The 18,435-nt window shown below is 43.3% G+C and overlaps 1 protein-coding gene across 3 annotated transcripts in view; it reads left to right on the top strand.

The window, feature by feature from the left end:
- Positions 1-9,364, top strand: part of TNRC6C (trinucleotide repeat containing adaptor 6C) — a 205,636-nt gene extending 196,272 nt beyond the window's left edge. For all 3 annotated transcript variants that reach the window (XM_075277361.1, XM_075277360.1, XM_075277359.1), the window contains exons 20-24: positions 192-335; positions 434-628; positions 980-1,050; positions 2,327-2,466; positions 4,753-9,364. In XM_075277361.1, the coding sequence (XP_075133462.1) occupies positions 192-335; positions 434-628; positions 980-1,050; positions 2,327-2,466; positions 4,753-5,113 (911 nt within the window). In that variant the 3' untranslated portion in view covers positions 5,114-9,364. The remainder of the gene's footprint in view (positions 1-191; positions 336-433; positions 629-979; positions 1,051-2,326; positions 2,467-4,752) is intronic.
- The last annotated feature ends 9,071 nt before the right edge of the window (positions 9,365-18,435 follow it).

Raw genomic sequence — 18,435 nt, 5'->3', positions numbered from 1 at the left:
GAATAGAGATGGACAAGTGAAGCTTGTTTTATATATATATATATATATATATATATATATATATATATATATATATATATACACACACACACACACACACACACACACACACACACACACACACACACACACACACACACACACACACACACACACAATGCCTTTAAACCCAAATATTCATAAATCTGCAGAATTTCATCCGGGAGTGCCTTGGAAGGGACTGCAAAATATAGACCCTGAGAATGATCCCGATGTGACCCCTGGAAGTGTCCCTACTGGACCCACTATTAACACCACGATCCAGGATGTAAACCGCTATCTGCTGAAGAGTGGAGGTATGAGAATCTACAGTATTAGCTTCTGATTATAGCACACACCAATGTGGTAACTCTGGATCTCAGGTCTAAAGTGAAAACCATTTATTGTCCCTTAGCAAAACTGTCTGATATAAAGTCCACGTGGTCATCGAGCCCCATCTCCCACACTCAAGCATCCTTGTCTCATGAGCTGTGGAAGGTACCAAGAAACACTACAGCACCAACAAGACCCCCACCTGGGCTGACCAACGCCAAGCCTTCCTCTGCCTGGGGTTCAAACCAACTGGGCTGGACCAGCTCATACTCCACAGGTATGGCTATGCACCTCTTAGGTGTCACTTACTTCATTTAATGATATATCGGCCCTACACGTGTTATATCTGTAAAATATAGAGACTTTGGCATGCAATTTTGCTGTGGATGTTCTTCCCAAGAATAATTGGTATTGAATTCAATGGAGCTAATCCTTTGTATTGTCATAGCAGATTTGTTTCCGCCATTCTGTCAATAATCTGCACAGACACTTTCCATGTGAACGGGGTTGAAATCTAACATTTCTCAGTTGCATTAATGTTGTTCAACGACGGATCATTTTTTTGAGAACTGGGGAAAGAAAATAGTTCAGACTGTACTAAAGCTGAACGACCTATTCACTGTTTCAGGTTCAACTTGGAGCACCGACAGTTCGGGAAGAACTAGTAGCTGGCTGGTTCTGCGCAATCTGACGCCACAGGTACCTAAATACTACAAATGGCAATGTGATGTTCTGTGCACAAGGAGGGGATGTAGTTAAGGAATAGATATGCAGTGTGAACATGTATATATGTGGCTGTTTACGTGAAAAGGGCCCAGATCGTCGATACTAATTATAGAGAAAATAGTCCAAAACAAATTTCTCGAAATTGACTTTCTTGTGGTATGTTGTGTTTTTCACTTTTTTTCTCGTAATTGTGCTTTCAATAAAAATTTTTTTGCTGTTTCGGACAATGTTACACCATAACCGTTACAATGATACCAAGAACTCCATATCGACAATGTGGGCCCTTTTCACATAAACAGCCACATATGTAGTTGTGCGTTAAAGGAGTTGTCCAAGAGTAGTTTATTGATGGCCTATCCTGAGCGTCAGCCATGGCTACTACACAGTATATGGAGGCGTATGTTTGCGGCTCTATACACAATGCAGAGGTGGCAGATGCAGCAGCTGATCAGTGGGGGTACCATATATTGGATTCTCACTGATCTGATATTGAGGACTTCTCCTAAGGATGGGTAATTTATATCTCCTCTTGAACAACCCAACAATCCAGTATTGCAGGTATGGTTTACTGCCAACAAGATCAGTATAAGCATGATACTGACCTTCTGAAATCACCGTCTATTGTAATGGTATTAGAGACCTTCAGTCTTTCCATATGGTGGCATTGCATTCGCCCTAGAAGCAATGGGATTGGGGCATGCCACAGTATTTTTAGTCCCTCAGTGTTTCAAACAGGATTTATAAAATGGAGGAAAAAAACCATTTTCATTTCAAATTTCATACACACAGTTACAAATTGGGCTATAGTTGCTTCACTGTACTATATGGCTCCATACGACAGACACTTAGACCATGTCCTTGTAACTGCATTTGGGTGCACTAATGGGAATGCAGGAAAACTTTTCACCTAAATTCTTGAGGGAATAGAATCTGGATCTAAAGTCTTTCACACAGAGCCACAAATACGACTTTAACCTGCAGTCACTGGCTCTAGGACTATAGGGTTATACCTTTGCATGTAGACTGCAAAACAATTGCATTTACTGAACCCATTGTCTACTTAGAAAAGCTTGTAGGTTTGGTTAGGCTGGCTTGATTTTGGCCACAACATTTTGCAAGCAAACTAATGTAAATGAATGGGATGCAACATTGTAGGTCATCTTAGCAATCCTTAAACATGCATAGGTTGTTGGGTCAAAATCTCTGCGTAGCCCCTGCCTCAAAACTGATGGTGTTTTCTTCTAAACAGATTGATGGTTCTACGCTGAGAACGCTGTGCCTGCAGCATGGCCCTCTGATAACATTCCATCTGAACCTTACTCAAGGCAATGCGGTGGTCAGGTACAGCTCAAAGGAGGAAGCTGCAAAAGCCCAGAAGTCCCTACATATGTAAGTGTATGGTTATTAGTTCTTATGATTTCTTCTATGGCACCTTGTATTCATTTCAAGGACTTTGCTGAGTCTCATGATATGCAGTCTTCTGCTCCTACTAGGTGGTAATAGATAAAAACTGTAGACACCTACTTTATATTGTATGTGTTAAATGGAGTAAAACATATCTTCAATTTTTTTTTCCCCCTTTTTTTCTTTTTTTTTTTTTTTTTGCAGCTTGCATGTTTACAATACATTGCAAGCTGCTGTGTTCCATGCAGAATAAATCCCAAAGTAGACTCCCTGTTGGCTCAGTCGCCGATCCCTCCTCTATCCACATACAAGCTCACATCTGATATTAGAGCTTACATATGCACATGTGAGAGCCAAACATCAAAATGTGAGACTGGATGGAATCGAGCACCTTGCAATGTATTGTAATGCACACAAGTTGCAGGAGAAAAATTGTATGAAATTAAAACCGATTAAAGAAATTTCTATCCATTACAAATGTATTACATCTAAGATTATTAAAGAAGTTGGCTAGCATGCTTGTTCATCCCCATTCAGGAGAATAAGGCTCGGTTCACATCTGTGTTTGGGTTTCCATTCCAGAAGTCCGCTTGGGGACCGCTTGAATGGAAACCTATATGCATAAAAAGCTGTTACCTAAGGAAACCCGCAGACCCCATAGACCAGGGGTGGGCAATTATTTTTCCCTTGGGGCCGCATGAGAAATTGAAACTGTTCTAGAGGGCTATGCACGCCATGCCAAATTTAGCTCTACCCACTTCTACGTTGACTCCGCCCATTCTCAATAATTTTTCCATGTGCCCCCACAAAATATAATCCTTCTACAGTCACCTGTACATTATATGCCCCCACATTATAATGTTTCCCTCCAAATGTCCGACAGTATTAAGTCCCTCTCCTGATGCCTTAGTTCAAACTAGGGTAAACTAGAGAGGGACATTAAGCTTCGAAAGCTGGAGGGGGACAGTAAACAGTGGGGGCAGTTGGAGGGGGACATTAAACTGGAAGCAAATAGAGGCAGACATGTCCTCCTCCAGCTGCCCCAGTTTATTGTCCCCCTGCATCTGCCCCCAGTTACTGTCACCCTCCATCTGCCCCCTAGTTTAATGTCCCCCCTCCATCTTCCTTCAGTTTAATGTCCCTCTACATCTGCCCCCAGTTCCTTCCTCTTACTCACACATACATCTTCTCTCATTATCTTCCTTCAGTCTCCATTCCCGGCAGCTTGCTTTCTCTGTGTAACAGCAACCACACTATCCTGTGTGTCTCCGCTCACTAACGAGTCTTAGCCTATCCTAGTGAGCTAAAGGACCTGTGATGACATCATCACAGGTCCTTTAGCGAACTTCCCATTCAGCATCTACTTTTATCTCACAAGCTATGCGGGCCGGACAGAACCAGTCAGAGGGCCGGATGTGGCCCGCGGGCCGTACATTGCCCAGGTCTGCCATAGACTATAATGGGGTCTTTGTGGTTTGTGCATGAAACATGCGGAGAGAAAAGTTCTGCTTGCAGGACTTTTCTGCATATTTCATGCGGATAGGGGAACGGAATGGCCTAAACGCAGATGTGAATCAGGCCTAAGGTTGAGCTGCATTACCATAAACAGCCAGTGGGCAATAGTGGCTTTGTTTCTAGGAGAGATATTTGAGACCGCACCTATATGGACATATGTGTATTGTTGGGCTATGAGATCAGAACCAGCGCCTCCTCCCTCCTCACCTGTGTTCACTGGTATAACCTGTACTGTGGCAGCTGGCAGACTAGACCATTGGAATCGTAAAGCCAGTCCCCATAGTACTGGTGATATGGGCTAGTTCACACGAAGTTACCGCGATGGGATGCCGGTGCAGTTCAGTGCACTGGCATTCTGCGATGGATTAGGCCCAAATGAATGGGCCGGAGCCTTGTGCCGCGGACGCCGCAGCTGATTGAGTCGCGGAATCTGTGGCAAGATAGGGCATCTCGCTTCTTTTTTCCACTACTAGCTAGCGGAAAAACAAAGCGAGTGGCTCCCCTTGAAGTCAATGGGAGCCATTTTTGGCAGCAGATTTTGAGGCTGATTCCATGTCAAAATCCGCTGCCAACTTCCCCGTTTGAATATACTGTGCCTGATTTTACTTCTGATCATGGGGCCCCTAGTGAGTATTAGCCTGGAAACCCACTAGATGCTGATCTAGTAAGTCTAGAGAGACCTTCAGTTTAGCAAATCTGATATAAATGTAACTTACTGAGAACTTCCATGACTGAATGTGACTGTCTTCTGTGCAGGTGCGTCTTGAGTAACACTACTATTCTGGCAGAGTTTGCTGGCGAAGAAGAAGTGAATCGTTTCTTGGCACAAGGGCAGTGTTTGCCCCCCACTTCCAGCTGGCAGTCTAACACTGGGAATAGTCAGCCTCGACTGGGTGGAGGTGGGGGCTCTCACAACATGGTGCGCAACGACACCGCCCACTGGAATCCTCCTTGTTTAAGCGGCAAGGGAAGCAATGACCTTCTTTGGGGCAGCGTCCCCCAGTACTCCAGCAGTTTGTGGGGTCCACCTGGATCAGACGACGCGAGGATCATTCGCAGTCCAACACCTCTCAACACCCTGCTACCAGGAGACTTGCTGAGCGGGGAATCCATCTGAAGAAATGTTGCACTTGGATGCTATGAATTTCTAACAAAAAAAAATAAAAAATAAAAAATCATCAGCACTAACTGAAAACTTCTAAAAACAAATAATATCCAGTCCTTTCCAGTCCAGGCTTTGTGAAGACTTCACCTTCTTCAGGCCCAAGTCTTCTCTCCATGCAGTATCTTCTCCTTCTCGTCCTCCCCACCGCACCCTTGTGAACTGTTCGGAGAAACAGTATGGGGGCATGGGAGGGAAGGGGAAAGGAAGGGTTCAGGAGGAAGACGAAGGGTCTGTCTCTCTTAGTACAAGTGGTCAAGCAATTTTCTTAAGTTTTTAAAGTGTTCAAAGAAGAAAAAAAATGATCAACGCTGCTTTTGCTGGGACTCGAAAGTAAGGGCACTTTTTTCATACGACAGGGCTGGAGAGGGTTGTTTTGAGGCAGGGGGGACTAGTAGGGTGGGATTTTAAAGCCTATTTTTGAAACAAGCCTTGGTCTTTTATGCACATCAGATGGGGCCCGTCAGTCAGCGGGGCAGAAGCAAGATCTGCATATTCTCGTCGTCCTGTATGAAGTTAATATTGGTACGGAAACCATGGAATGAAGGCTCTAGTTTGACATCCCCTCGGATCTGCCTATGCACATAACCTTTGTCCAGAGCCTTTGCTCCCATTTTTATTTTTTGTTTTTGATCCCTCTAAAACTTCATATCAGTCATTAGATATACTTGAATCCAGCAGATCTTCTCCATATTGGCTTCTGTCAGGGTTTAGGGGGGAGGGCCTAATCGATACTGTTTGTGCAAGTGTCTATGCACTTTCAAAGGGGGCACGTCACGTGATTTCCAAGAAGTGACATCTAATAGAAGTGTGTGCACAGGTTCCTTTCTGAAATCCATCCCTCTTTTTTCTATGTAACTCTTTGCTATTACCACCCCACCCCCCCAATTCTGTGCACAAATATATGAGCAGTTCAGGGTGGGGGAGGGAGGGAGGATTAAGTTTTATTTTATTTTTGGTCCTATTGAGTTTATTATTGCTTTTATGCTTTTAGGTCAGTTTTTAAATAGTACTTATATCCTTTTATCTTCACCTTTTGACTTTGCACTGAAATTTTTCGAAAGCCGCATCCAGACCTTGCGGTTAAAACCTATATGTATGATCACATATATATGTGTGTGTATACTTGTACACACATACATATATATATATATATATATATTCTCCAGGAGTGTGGAAAGAGGGACAGAGTTAACACGTATCTATGTTTACTCAAGGACTTATTTTTCATAAAAAAAAGAAAAAAAAAAAGAAAAATTGCAGCGTGCTTATCTCTGAAGAAAAAAAAAAACACAAACATTTGTCTACCTTTCCAATGATTCATCTTTGGGGAGTAATGCATATTTATGGACACTTGTATCTATTTGGGGGTATTCGCTTTGGCTCTTGGACTTGCAAAACGGAGCAGCCGCCACGAGCGGATCCCCGAAAAGGAACACTGCAGAATGCAGGTTTTGAACTGCGTCGAAATGCAGAAGCCTCTCCTGGCTCTAACCTGTTTACAAAACTCTTCGTTTTATGTTACTCTGTGTTTTCTGCTTTTCTCCAAAAAAAACAAAAAAAACAAGTACAACATTAAAAAAAAAAAAAAAATGTAAAAAAAAAAAGTAAAATCAAGAAACAGGAAAAAAAAATATACTTCCATTGAATTTCAGAACTCTATTTTCAAATAGCTATTCCTTTACATCTCGGGGAAAGTACCAGTGTTTTATTAAAGAGAAAAAAAAAATAACTTTAGCCATTGCTGTGCAACATTTTATTTTTTTTTTCCCCTTTTTATATTTTACATTTTTGTCCTTTATTTTTTTTTTTTCTTCCCCAGTGAACGAAAACTTAAAAAAAAAAAAATTTTTTGATCACTTATCTTGCACATCGTGGATATCTTTCTCAGGAAAATGTGACATTTCCAGAGGAGTAGAACACCACAAAAAAAAAAAAAAAAGAAAAACAAACAAAAAAACCATTTCATTGTATTTTTAAGAAAAATGGAAAAAAAAAAGATATTTACAAAAAAAAAAATTAAATAAGTGAAAAAGAAAATGGTAAAAAAAAAAATGAAAGAAAAATAGATTACCCAGCTTCAAGCACTGAAAATATAAAGGGGGAAAGAACTGAATCCGTACAAGAGGAAGGCAAACGATCCCTGTTTGTAGCAGTTACATATTACCAAATAATGGACTCGAAATGTTTCAAGAGTGCTTTATATGTTTCAAAAAAAAATATTGCTTTATGTCGAATCAAAAACGATGGTTTTCTTGGCTCAGAAGTTAGAAAAAAAATCAAAAAGAACAAGATACTTTTCCAGAGAGCTGACGGAAAGACCTCCGGGTAACGTAAAGGAGGCCTAATCTTTCCTGTTTTAAGTCTTTTTTGGGGTCCATTTTGGTGTTTTCATGAGGGCAGGATGGACGATGAGCGATGGGCTTTAATTGTTTTCTATGAAATGTATGGTTTGGATCTCGGCCGTGGCTGGTGCCATCTCTATTTGCTAAAACGGCCCACGAATTGTTCTGCCTTGTGGGCCGTTTCAACAGGGTTGGTGTTGAATGCCTTCAGTACCAGCGGGGGCCTCCATCCCTCGGGGTACTGGAGCAGGTTTATAGGATCCTGATCTATGCACAAGCCAAGATTGAGACACAACTACCGTTTATTTTATTTTATTTTTTGTTTTAGTCTACTAGATTTTTAATCCAAAAAAACAAATTTGTCCTGTGCAAATATTGAACGTCCCTTTCTCACCCTTCTGGCAAAGCAGTTGGGGGAAATGACTTCAGACAGTACAACCTGTGTATTGTAACCTCCTCCCTCCTATTTTATGTGTGCGGGGTGGGGGTTTCTTCATCAATAATATTGTATGTGTTACTTCATAATGCTACCTCTGTCTGCCATACGCTGCCCCTAGACGGGCGGAGGAACAGACTGTGACATGGGAGGGGTCCTTCTTTTCCCCCTCTCTCATCTTACTTCACAATTAGAATTTGTCTGTTACAGGCACTGGGACAATCCTTAAAATTGTGGCACTCCAAATGGGTCATTGGTTTAGAGAGTAGTTTTTGCTTTTTTTTTTTTTTTTTTTTTGACTCTATGTGCATTACGTTGCTGATCTCTCCAGCGCTTTTACTTGTGCTTTTTATTTTATTTTTTAATGTATGAGAAGAGAAGGTTCAATGGTTTACAAACAAAGCGAGAGGAGTGTCGGACAAGACTTCTTTCTGTGAAGAATGTGTATGTTTCACTCGTTTCTGTTGGATGCAATATCATCCCAAAGATTTAAAGAAAAAAAAAAAACGAACGATAAAAAAAAATTAAAAAAAATTACTGCCCTTTATCTCTCTAGCTGCAAAAGGGTTATTCGGTAATACACAAGTTCTACTGTACTAGCAAGGCAGGTTGGAAGATGGCGGCACACAACGGGAAAGTGCATGACGCTATTGATTGTGTACCAAGCAAATGTTAACTGTTCCTACATGTGACATGCATCGATCTGCAGTACCTCTTTCCTCTGTATTTGTCTGCAGGAATTCTGTACAAAAAAAAAAAAAAGAATTTTTTTTTTTTTTGTTGAAAACCGCCAACCACTTTTCTGCCAGTGTGACCAACAACATAGTGCACTACTAATGTATTATAAGGTGCCCCTCCCTGACAGAAAAGAGGTTCAAGAGCACTTTTTGTCACGTATTGTGGGGAGTTAGTAAAAAAAAAAAAATTAAAAAAATTGTAAAAAATGCCGCTACACAGTCGTTCTCCCATCAGAAGAGTACGGAAACGCTTAGCACTCTCCGCGGTAGATGCCCACCGAGCATCCATTATACCCGACTCGCTGGCTGGGAGGAGAGATCTGTGTATCCGAAACACAAGGCATTTGAACATTTCTTCCATGTGAAAAGAGTTATATAAATATATATAAAGGAGTATACAGTATATAGTATTGAAGGACACAAGACTCTCTCCAAATATGTTACTACGGAAAAAAAATTGAAAGCGTTTGTTGTATTTTTTTTATGTTGGCGTCTTACGGTGTCTGTAACTGAAATCTAAGGACAAGAGGACGTTTGTGGCTTATTAATGTTTTATTTCTTTTTTTTTTTCTCTCTCTCCTAGAATGTGTTTGTTAATGAATTGCACCAAAAGATGCTTTCAAAAAAAAAAAAAAAAAAATGTTGAAGCTTCTTAAAAACTTAATAAACTGCAGTTTTGTTTGTTTGGGTTTTTTTTTTGTTTGCCGCCTGTTAAATTAGATTTACTGATGATGGCATTGCTTAGGGCGGGCTCACATCTTCGCTTTTAAGTTTCCGTCTTCTGCCCAAGACACTGGACAGGAGACGGAAACCGGCAGTCACTTTTCAAACCCATTCATTTCAATGGGATTACAAAGTGTCCGCCCCTGAGCGTTTTGTGGTCTCCGCGGCTAAACCGTTTTGTCTTGTTTTTTTTTTTTTTTTAACCGGACACAAAGTCGAACTTTGTGTCCAGTAAAAAAAAAGAAAAAAAAACAGTTTTGCCGTGGAGACCACAAAACGTTCATGGGTGGACACTGACTGCTGGGTTTCCGTCTCCTGTCGGCAGAAAATGGAAACCTAAAAGCAGAGACCGGCTGCAGATGTGAACCTGCCCTTTCTAGGATCACTGAAGACACTGCTTAGCATGGCAGTGAAGAGGGGCCGTTGTAATCTATTTCAGGAATGGCCTATACTGTTCCCCCAAAAAAATCAGTGGCATCCAAGAGCATTCCATGATGCATTCCCCTCTTTGGGGACATCTGATCCACTCCGTTCTGATGACACAGTTGATCATAGAACAGGTCCTATCATGCTCTGTCATTGGAACAGGATCGGAAGATCCCCATGGAGGGGAGTGCATTATGGAATGCACTCGGATTGTCAGTTTTACCGTTATGTGCCCGGATACCAGAGATATCAGTGCTGTTAGTTTTGGCACTGTTATCCCTCCACTGTCAGAAAGGCATTATCACTGAGCTGTGAGCAACGCCGACGTGACTGGACTCTTCCATTGACTTATACTGTGGTGCATGAGGGCATTCCTTACAACCTAGTGATGATACTAGACGGCAGGGCTTACCCTTCTGACAGTGAAGGGATATTGGTGCTGAAGCTAATGGCACCGATATCTTCAGCACCTGGGTGCATACTGCCAAAGCTGACAATGTGATGAATTGCAGTGCAGTTCAGATTTCTAGATATATATATAATACCACCAATCTCAGAAGACATGAAAAGTTCTCTTTAACACCATTCATTATTTTATTTTTATTTTTTGCAGCAATCATGAATATTTAAAGCGTACCTCCAATTGTAAAACCTCTTCTCATAAATGAATAGTACAGGTGAATATAAGAAGCTTTGTAATATATCTTATTCCTTCTACTCTTAGTAGGCTGCTCTCCTTCTTTAGAGGTGTGCTTTAAGATGTCCATTTACATGCTGTTATGACAAATAAGCCAGTGAAGAGTTTAGATATTTGCTTATATATTATAGTGACACCTAGTGTTTCAAGTGTATATCAAAACCTACATCCACATGATGAGCTGACTGCTGGTGGCCACAAATGCTCAGTCACTTTCCTCTACAGGAAAGTATCAGGGTAGCGTAGCCAATACAAATAACTTTACGCCTGGCTTGTCCAGCAAGCAGAAGAACTTCTGTAGTAACATGACTGTATAACTGAGAAGAGAATATGGGGATAATGTCACTCCTTAAGGAGAGACCACCTATTAGGTGTGTGGAGACTTATATAACTGAGAAGACTCTTTCTGCAGCTGCCAGAGGGGAAGGAGACTGATTCTGGGCAGAACCATTCTGCAACAGCAATAAGGCTGCCTTCACACGGAGTAACACCGGGCTTGTAAAAATCCTCATTCATAGCCGTACACGCGAGTGCTGTGGAAGGCTCCCGAACACTTCCGTGTAAGTTCACACGATGTAACGTGCCACGTGATCTGGCACGTATACGGCGTGTGATAGTTTGCGTGCCGTAAACGCTCCCATTGATTTCAATGGGAGTTAGGATCGTATACGCCGCGTTATTTTGCGGCCGCAAAATCATGGCCGCAAAATAATGCGGCATATACGATCCTGACTCCAATTGAAATCAATGGGAGCGTTTACGGCACGCAAACTATCACACGCCGTATACGGGCCAGGTCACGCGGCACTTTGCATCGTGTGAAGGCAGCCTAAGAGTGTCTTATGTATGGTAGAAACACTACAAATATCATCGGTTGACTGCAGTGTAGGACTTGGAATGAAATAAATTCATAGAATAACCCCTTTAACTACAGTGCCACCTCCCCACACACACACACACACACACACACACACACTTCTTTTGGTTAAAAAAAAATAAAATAAAAATTAAATGTAAACAAGTTCAAATCACCCCTCCAAAATTAATGTTTAGGACAGGCCATCTATATTAGATCTTTGGGGATCTGGGACCTGCAGATCACTGATACTAAGGCAGCGTGTGAGGGCCACACTCCTTACTTGCCATGCAAACAGCCCCAGCTGAGGTCCCAAGACAAGTTTTCTTTTTTTTTGGTCTGTTTTTAATGGACACTTTAGTGGACTCAAGTCTATAAAGGATCCCTGAACAGATGCAAAATGGCTGTGAAGAATGTCCCTATTTCATGGAAGTTTTGCATCATTGTCATCTGGTTAGATGCGGAATCAGGACCACTTGTGTGGTGGGGGTCACCTCTCCCTCTTGGTAGCTCATATATTTGTTCCTTTATTGAGGCTGCTGTGAACTGTTGGATAGTCCAACGATTTTTTTATTTATTTTTTTTATTTTAAAGAAACGGTTCCAATATTCTAGTCCTGAGACTACATTGAGTTAAGAACACACCCTAGTCCTAACCTCCAGAGAAGGTTAAGAAGCATTTTGAGGATCCTCGGCAGTACAATGTACCGTATGTACATGTCATTATATTATTTATCAAGAACCAAACTCCTACTATATCATTCAAGAGGTTGTAGGCAAGTAAAAAGCAGCCGGCTCCAGCGTTCTGTGGGTCTATGGGTGACAGAGCCTCAGTGGCACCTTTGTAGTAAAGCTCATGTAGCTGCAGTGGTTTTCTCTAAAATTCACTGAAAAAAAATACACTTGAAATTGTGTAGATTTTGTTACAGCAGACCTTGTGGAATGGCTGTAAGTTCCTCCTTCAATTTCAATCTTTGAATTGCAAAGAGTGAAAACTATGGATGAAATATGGAGCTGTAATATAGATACACTCTACATCACAGCGCCATAACCTCCTCCATATTATACCATACCCTCTATAGTACAGCGCCATTACCTCCTCTATACTATACAATACCCTCTTGTGGGGAACCACTCAGGTAGATGCTCAGTAGCAGTGCAGGAAACAGGGACACAGAAACTGGATTGCACACAAGTTCAGGCTTTATTCACTTGCAGTGCATTCATTGCCTTTGCAAAGGCTCAAATAAACAAAACAAAACCCTTCTCGGCTGAGAACTAAACTAAACACAAATGTTTCCATGTCTATACAGGAGACTGGCTACCAGACTCTCACCTTGGCAACAATGGGTGGCACAGTACCTGCTTTGTATATTCAGTCTGAACAGGTCAGCTCTGTCAGTGTGGTGCCACACTTCCCAGTCCTCACACACAGACTATTATCAGGCCTTGATTAGTCAGCTGATCTCCCTGGTGTGGGTTTTTACTATACACCCTTTAGGTGCCTGGCTGGAATCTACCTGTCTTCCCAGACCACACTCTTCACTCTCTCACATATCATCCCCCCCCCCCCCTCAGGGCCTCTAATGCCCATTTTATGGCCAGACACTCCTCCACTATGTTGTAGTTCTTTTCTGCTGGCGTGAGTTTCCTGCTCAGGTAGGTGACTGTATGCTCTTCTCCATTCACCTCCTGAGACAGGACAGCTCCCAGCCCTACATCTGATGCATCCGTCTGGACCACAAACTCCCTCCTAAAGTTGGGCGTAATTAGGACAGGAGATCCACACAAGACCACCTTTAGCACCTGAAAAGCACTTTCGGCCTGGTCATTCTACTGCACCATAATGGACTTTTTACCCTTTAGAAGGTCCATCAGGGGAGCAGATACTGTGGCAAAGTTGGGTATAAACTGCCTCTAATACCCAACTATGCACAGAAATGACCTAACTTGTTTGGTTCTCAGAGGTCGAGGTCATTCCCGGATAGCGTTGACCTGGGGTTTGATTATACCACAGCCGATCACATACCCCAAATAGCGTGTCTCCTCCATCCCCAAAGCACATTTCTTGGGGTTGGCAGTCAAGCCGACTGCTCTCAAAGAATCCACTACCGCTTGTACCTTGGACAAATGACTCCCAGTCATTGCTGAAAATGATGATGTCATCCAGGTACTCTGAGGCGTATTTTCTATGTGGCTTTAACACTATGTCCATTAACCGTTGGAATGTAGCTGGGGCCCCATGGAGCCCGAACGGTAACACAACATAGTGAAAAAGTCCCTCAGGGATGATAAAGGCAGTCTTTTCTTTGGCGCTATCTGTCAGGGGTACCTGCCAATATCCCTTGGTGAGATCAAGTGTGGAGAAGTACCGGGCCCCTCCCAGTCTACCCGAGGCATGGGATAGGCGTCAAACTTAGACACCTCATTTAGTTTCCTGTAGTCATTCCAGAAACGCAATGTCCCATCTGGTTTGGGAACTAGAACAATAGGACTGGCCCATTCACTTCCTCAATGACTCCTAATTTTAACATTTTCTGTACCTCCCCTGAAATGGCTTGTCAGCGAGCCTCGGGGACCTGGTACGGCCTCATCCGTACTTTCACATGGGGCTCAGTAACAATGCTTGATTAGAGATGTACGCCCGGGATGCTCAGAGAACACATCTGTATTCCTAGCTGCAAACTCTTTGCACTCTTGTTGCTGGCTTTTTGTGAGGGTCTCTGATATTCCTACCCCTGCTGTTACCTCTGTAGTTCCAGCTACAGCCTGTGGGGGTCTTACAGGAGACAGTTTAGCTGGAGACCTTTCTGTAAGCAAACTCTCTTGGTTCCCTGTAAGCAGACTCTCTCTGTCTTTCCACGCCTGTAGCAAGCTTACATGATAAATCTGCTCAGGTTTTCTCCTACCTGGCTGACGGACCTTGTAGTTCACTTCCCCTATCCTTTCCATTACCTCATAGGGGCCTTGCCATTTGGCAAGAAACTTACTCTCCACTGTGGGACAAGTACTCGGTCACCGGGTTTAAAGGTCCTTACCCTCACTGACCTATTGTAAACACGGCTTTGAGCCTTTTGGGCCTCCTGCAGATGCTCTCTAACCATGGGCGTTACTGCCGCTATCCTGTCTTGCATACCAGCAATATGTTCAATAACACTTTTGTGGAGGGTGGGTTCTTGCTCCCGCGTCTCTTTGGCGATGTCCAATAGACCCCTAGGATGTCTGCCTTAAACCAACTCGAAAAGGGAAAACCCAGTGGAAGCCTGCGGTACCTCACGGTTGGCAAACATCAAATAGGGAACAGAACACCCCAGTCTTTTCCATCCTTGCTCGCCACCTTTTCAGCATATTTTTTAAGGTTTTGTTAAACCGTTCTACTAACCCGTCTGTCTGGGGATGGTAAACAGATGTACGCAACTGATTTGATATTAAAAAGTATACACAATTGCCTGGTGACTTTAGACATGAACAGGGTACCCTGATCTGTAAGGATTTCTTTGGGTAGACCCAATCAGCAAAACAGGGCGAACAACTCTTTGGCTATCAACTTTGCCGACGTGCCGTATAGAGGGATGGCTTCAGGATATCGGGTAGCATAGTCCACAACTACAGAATATGCTGATACCCTCGAGCAGATTTAACTAAAGGACCTACCAAGTCCATGGCAATCCTTTCAAAGAGCACCTCAATAATGGGCAAAGGTACCAGGGGGCTTCGAAAATGTGCCATGGGGCATGCAACTGACATTCTGGACATGTTTCACAAAACATTTTAACCTCATGATATACCCCCGGCCAATAAAAACGCTGCAATATGCGGTCCATCGTTTTTGTTGCACCTAGGTGACCCCCTAGCACATGTTTATGTGCCAACTCCAGGACCGTCCAGCGATAAGGCTGGGGTACCAGTAATTGCTCTAAGGTCTCACCTCACTGGATGGAGACAATTATGGTTGGGTAGTCCCTTATATCTCTATGTATGCACAGGACCCTGACTCTGTGTCCAGTGACAGTCCCGTGATTAACACAGTTCTCATTAACAAGGGTCACCTGACTGCCAGAATCCAGTAGTGCCACCACTGGGCATCCAGTTACGGTCACTTGGCACAGGTGACACTCATCATCAATATCTGGGGTGGCCGGCAGTGTAAACAGGGGCGGCATAGAGGGACACCCTCCAACCCAGGCTGCAGTCTATGGGTTCAGTGGCACGGGGACAATAAGCCACAATATGGTCCGGCTCCTGGCACTCCCAGCAAATGACAGTCGTCCTCCCCCTGGGTCACTACCTTATCCTGGGGAGCCCGAGTTATTTTGGCCCTCTGGGCCTTGGGAGCTTGTGGGATCTGGGGCGACTCCTTCTTAAGGGACTGTGTAGCTCAGTATCGCTCCACCAACCCCACCAATGCATTGGCGCTACTCGGGTCTCCATGCCCCACCCACTGCTGGATCTTACCCGGTAGAGATCTCAGGTACCAGTCCACGACGTCCCGCTCCACAATCCTCTGGCTGGAGCCACTTACCGACAAGTTGTACCAGATGGTGTATTTGTGACCTTGGTGGTAACGCTTCCTGGTATTCCCAATCATGGACTCTTTAAGCCCGGACATTCTGGTCCACACCCAGTCGGGCCAGGATCTCTGCCTTCACCTGCTAGTATTCGCTTGCATCCTGTTTACTCAGGTCGAAATAGGCTTGTTGGGGCTCAGCAACTAAGAAAAGAGCCAACACCTCTGCCCAGAGCTGCGGTGAAAGCCTCTCACAGATGGCCACTCTTTCAAAACCAGCCAGATAGGCCTCTACATTGTCCTCTGATATCATCTTGGTCAATGCTTTATGGACTTCTTTCCTGGCGTCCCGCTCTGGCTTTGCTGGGTTGGCCTTTTGCTGAGCAGCCAGCAACATGGACATCTGCTTGGCCAAAAGTTGGTTGGTCTCTTGTTGTGCTGCATTAGCTTCTGCATGTCTATGCTGCAACAGCCTGTTAGTCTATCGTTGCGCTGCAGTAGCCTCTGCATTTCTCTGCTGCTGCTGCTGATTAGCCAGTGTCAGCTGTTTCACAATCTCCTCCATAGCTGTGGTTTTCTATTTCAGCTTGTGTATGTCTCACTGCACCGCATCCGAAGCACTGTATGTGGGGAACCACTCAGGTAGATGCTCGGTAGCAGTGCACGAAACAGGGACACAGACACTGGATTGCACAGAAGTTCAGGCTTTATTCACTTGCAGTGCATTCATTGCCTTTGGAAAGGCTCAAATAAACAAAACAAAACCCTTATCGGCTGAAAACTAAACTAAACACAAATAAACGTTTCCCTGGTTGTATATTCAGTCTGAACAGGTCAGCTCTATCAGTGTGGTGCCACACTTCCCAGTCCTCACACACAGACTATTATCAGGCCTTGATTAGTCAGCTGACCTCCCTGGTGTGGGTCTTTACCAAACACCCTTTAGGTGCCTGGCTGGAATGTACCTGTCTTAACATACCATACCCTTCACTCTCTCACACTCTATAGTACAGCACCATTACCTCCTTCATATTATATCATACACTCTATAGTACAGCACCATTACCTCCACCATATTATACCATACACTCTATAGTACAGCGCCATTACCTCCACCATACTATACCTTACACTCTATAGTACAGCACCATTTCCTACTCCATACTATACCATACACTCTATAGTACAGCACCATTACCTCCACCATATTATACCATACACTCTATAGTACAGCGCCATTATCTCCACCATACTATACCATACCCTCCATTCTATACCATACAATCTATAGTACAGCTCCATTACCTCCTCCATACTATACTATACACTCTATAGTACAGTACAGCGCCATTACCTCCTTCATATTATACCATACACTCTATAGTACAGCGCCATTATCTCCTCCATACTATACCTTACACTCTATAGTACAGCGCCATTATCTCCTTCATACTATACCTTACACTCTATAGTACAGCGCCATTACCTCCTTCATATTATACCATACACTCTATAGTACAGCGCCATTATCTCCTCCATACTATACCTTACACTCTATAGTACAGCACCATTATCTCCTTCATACTATACCTTACACTCTATAGTACAGTGCCATTATCTCCTCCATACTATACCTTACACTCTATAGTACAGCGCCATTATCTCCTTCATACTATACCTTACACTCTCCTTTATACTATACCCTTCACTCTCTCACACTTCATACAGCGCCATTATCTCCTCCATACTATACCTTACACTCTATAGTACAGCGCCATTATCTCCTCCATACTATACCTTACACTCTATAGTACAGCACCATTACCTGCCTCATACTATACCATACACTCTATAGTACAGCACCATTACCTGCCTCATACTATACCATACACTCTATAGTAAAGCGCCATTACCTCCACCATCCTATACCATACACTCTATAGTACAGCGCCATTATCTCCTCCATACTATACCATATACTCTATAGTAGAGCACCATTACCTCCTCCATACTATACCTTACACCCTATAATACAGCGCCATTACCTCCTTCATACTATACCTTACACTCTATAGTACAGCGCCATTACCTTCACCATTCTACAATTTGACACTATAGTACAATTGCATTACCTCCTCCATACTTTACCATATACTCTATAGTACAGCGCCATTATCTCCTCCATACTATACCATATACTCTATAGTACAGCACCATTACCTCCTTCATACTATACCATACACTCTATAGTACAACGCCATTACCTTCACCATTCTACAATTTGACACTCTATAGTACAATGGCATTACCTCCTCCGTACTTTACCATACACTCTATAGCAGGGGGTCCGCAGACCAGGGGGCAGGTTGTAGAGACCAGTTTAGTGGGGCTATCGTGTGGGTGGTTTGTCAGTGGATCTCATGTACAACAGGATCTGGTTGTGGTCCGACAGGTGTGTCTCAGGAGTGACTGTGAAGGCATCTATGATCGATTGATGAGATTTGCTCAATAAAGAAACCTAGTGGGCCCTATAGGTGCTGTGGGCCCTGGG

Source organism: Leptodactylus fuscus, chromosome 6 (assembly GCF_031893055.1).
Source record: "Leptodactylus fuscus isolate aLepFus1 chromosome 6, aLepFus1.hap2, whole genome shotgun sequence".
NCBI lineage: Eukaryota > Metazoa > Chordata > Amphibia > Anura > Leptodactylidae > Leptodactylus > Leptodactylus fuscus.
This window is presented reverse-complemented; position numbering and strand designations above follow the sequence as displayed.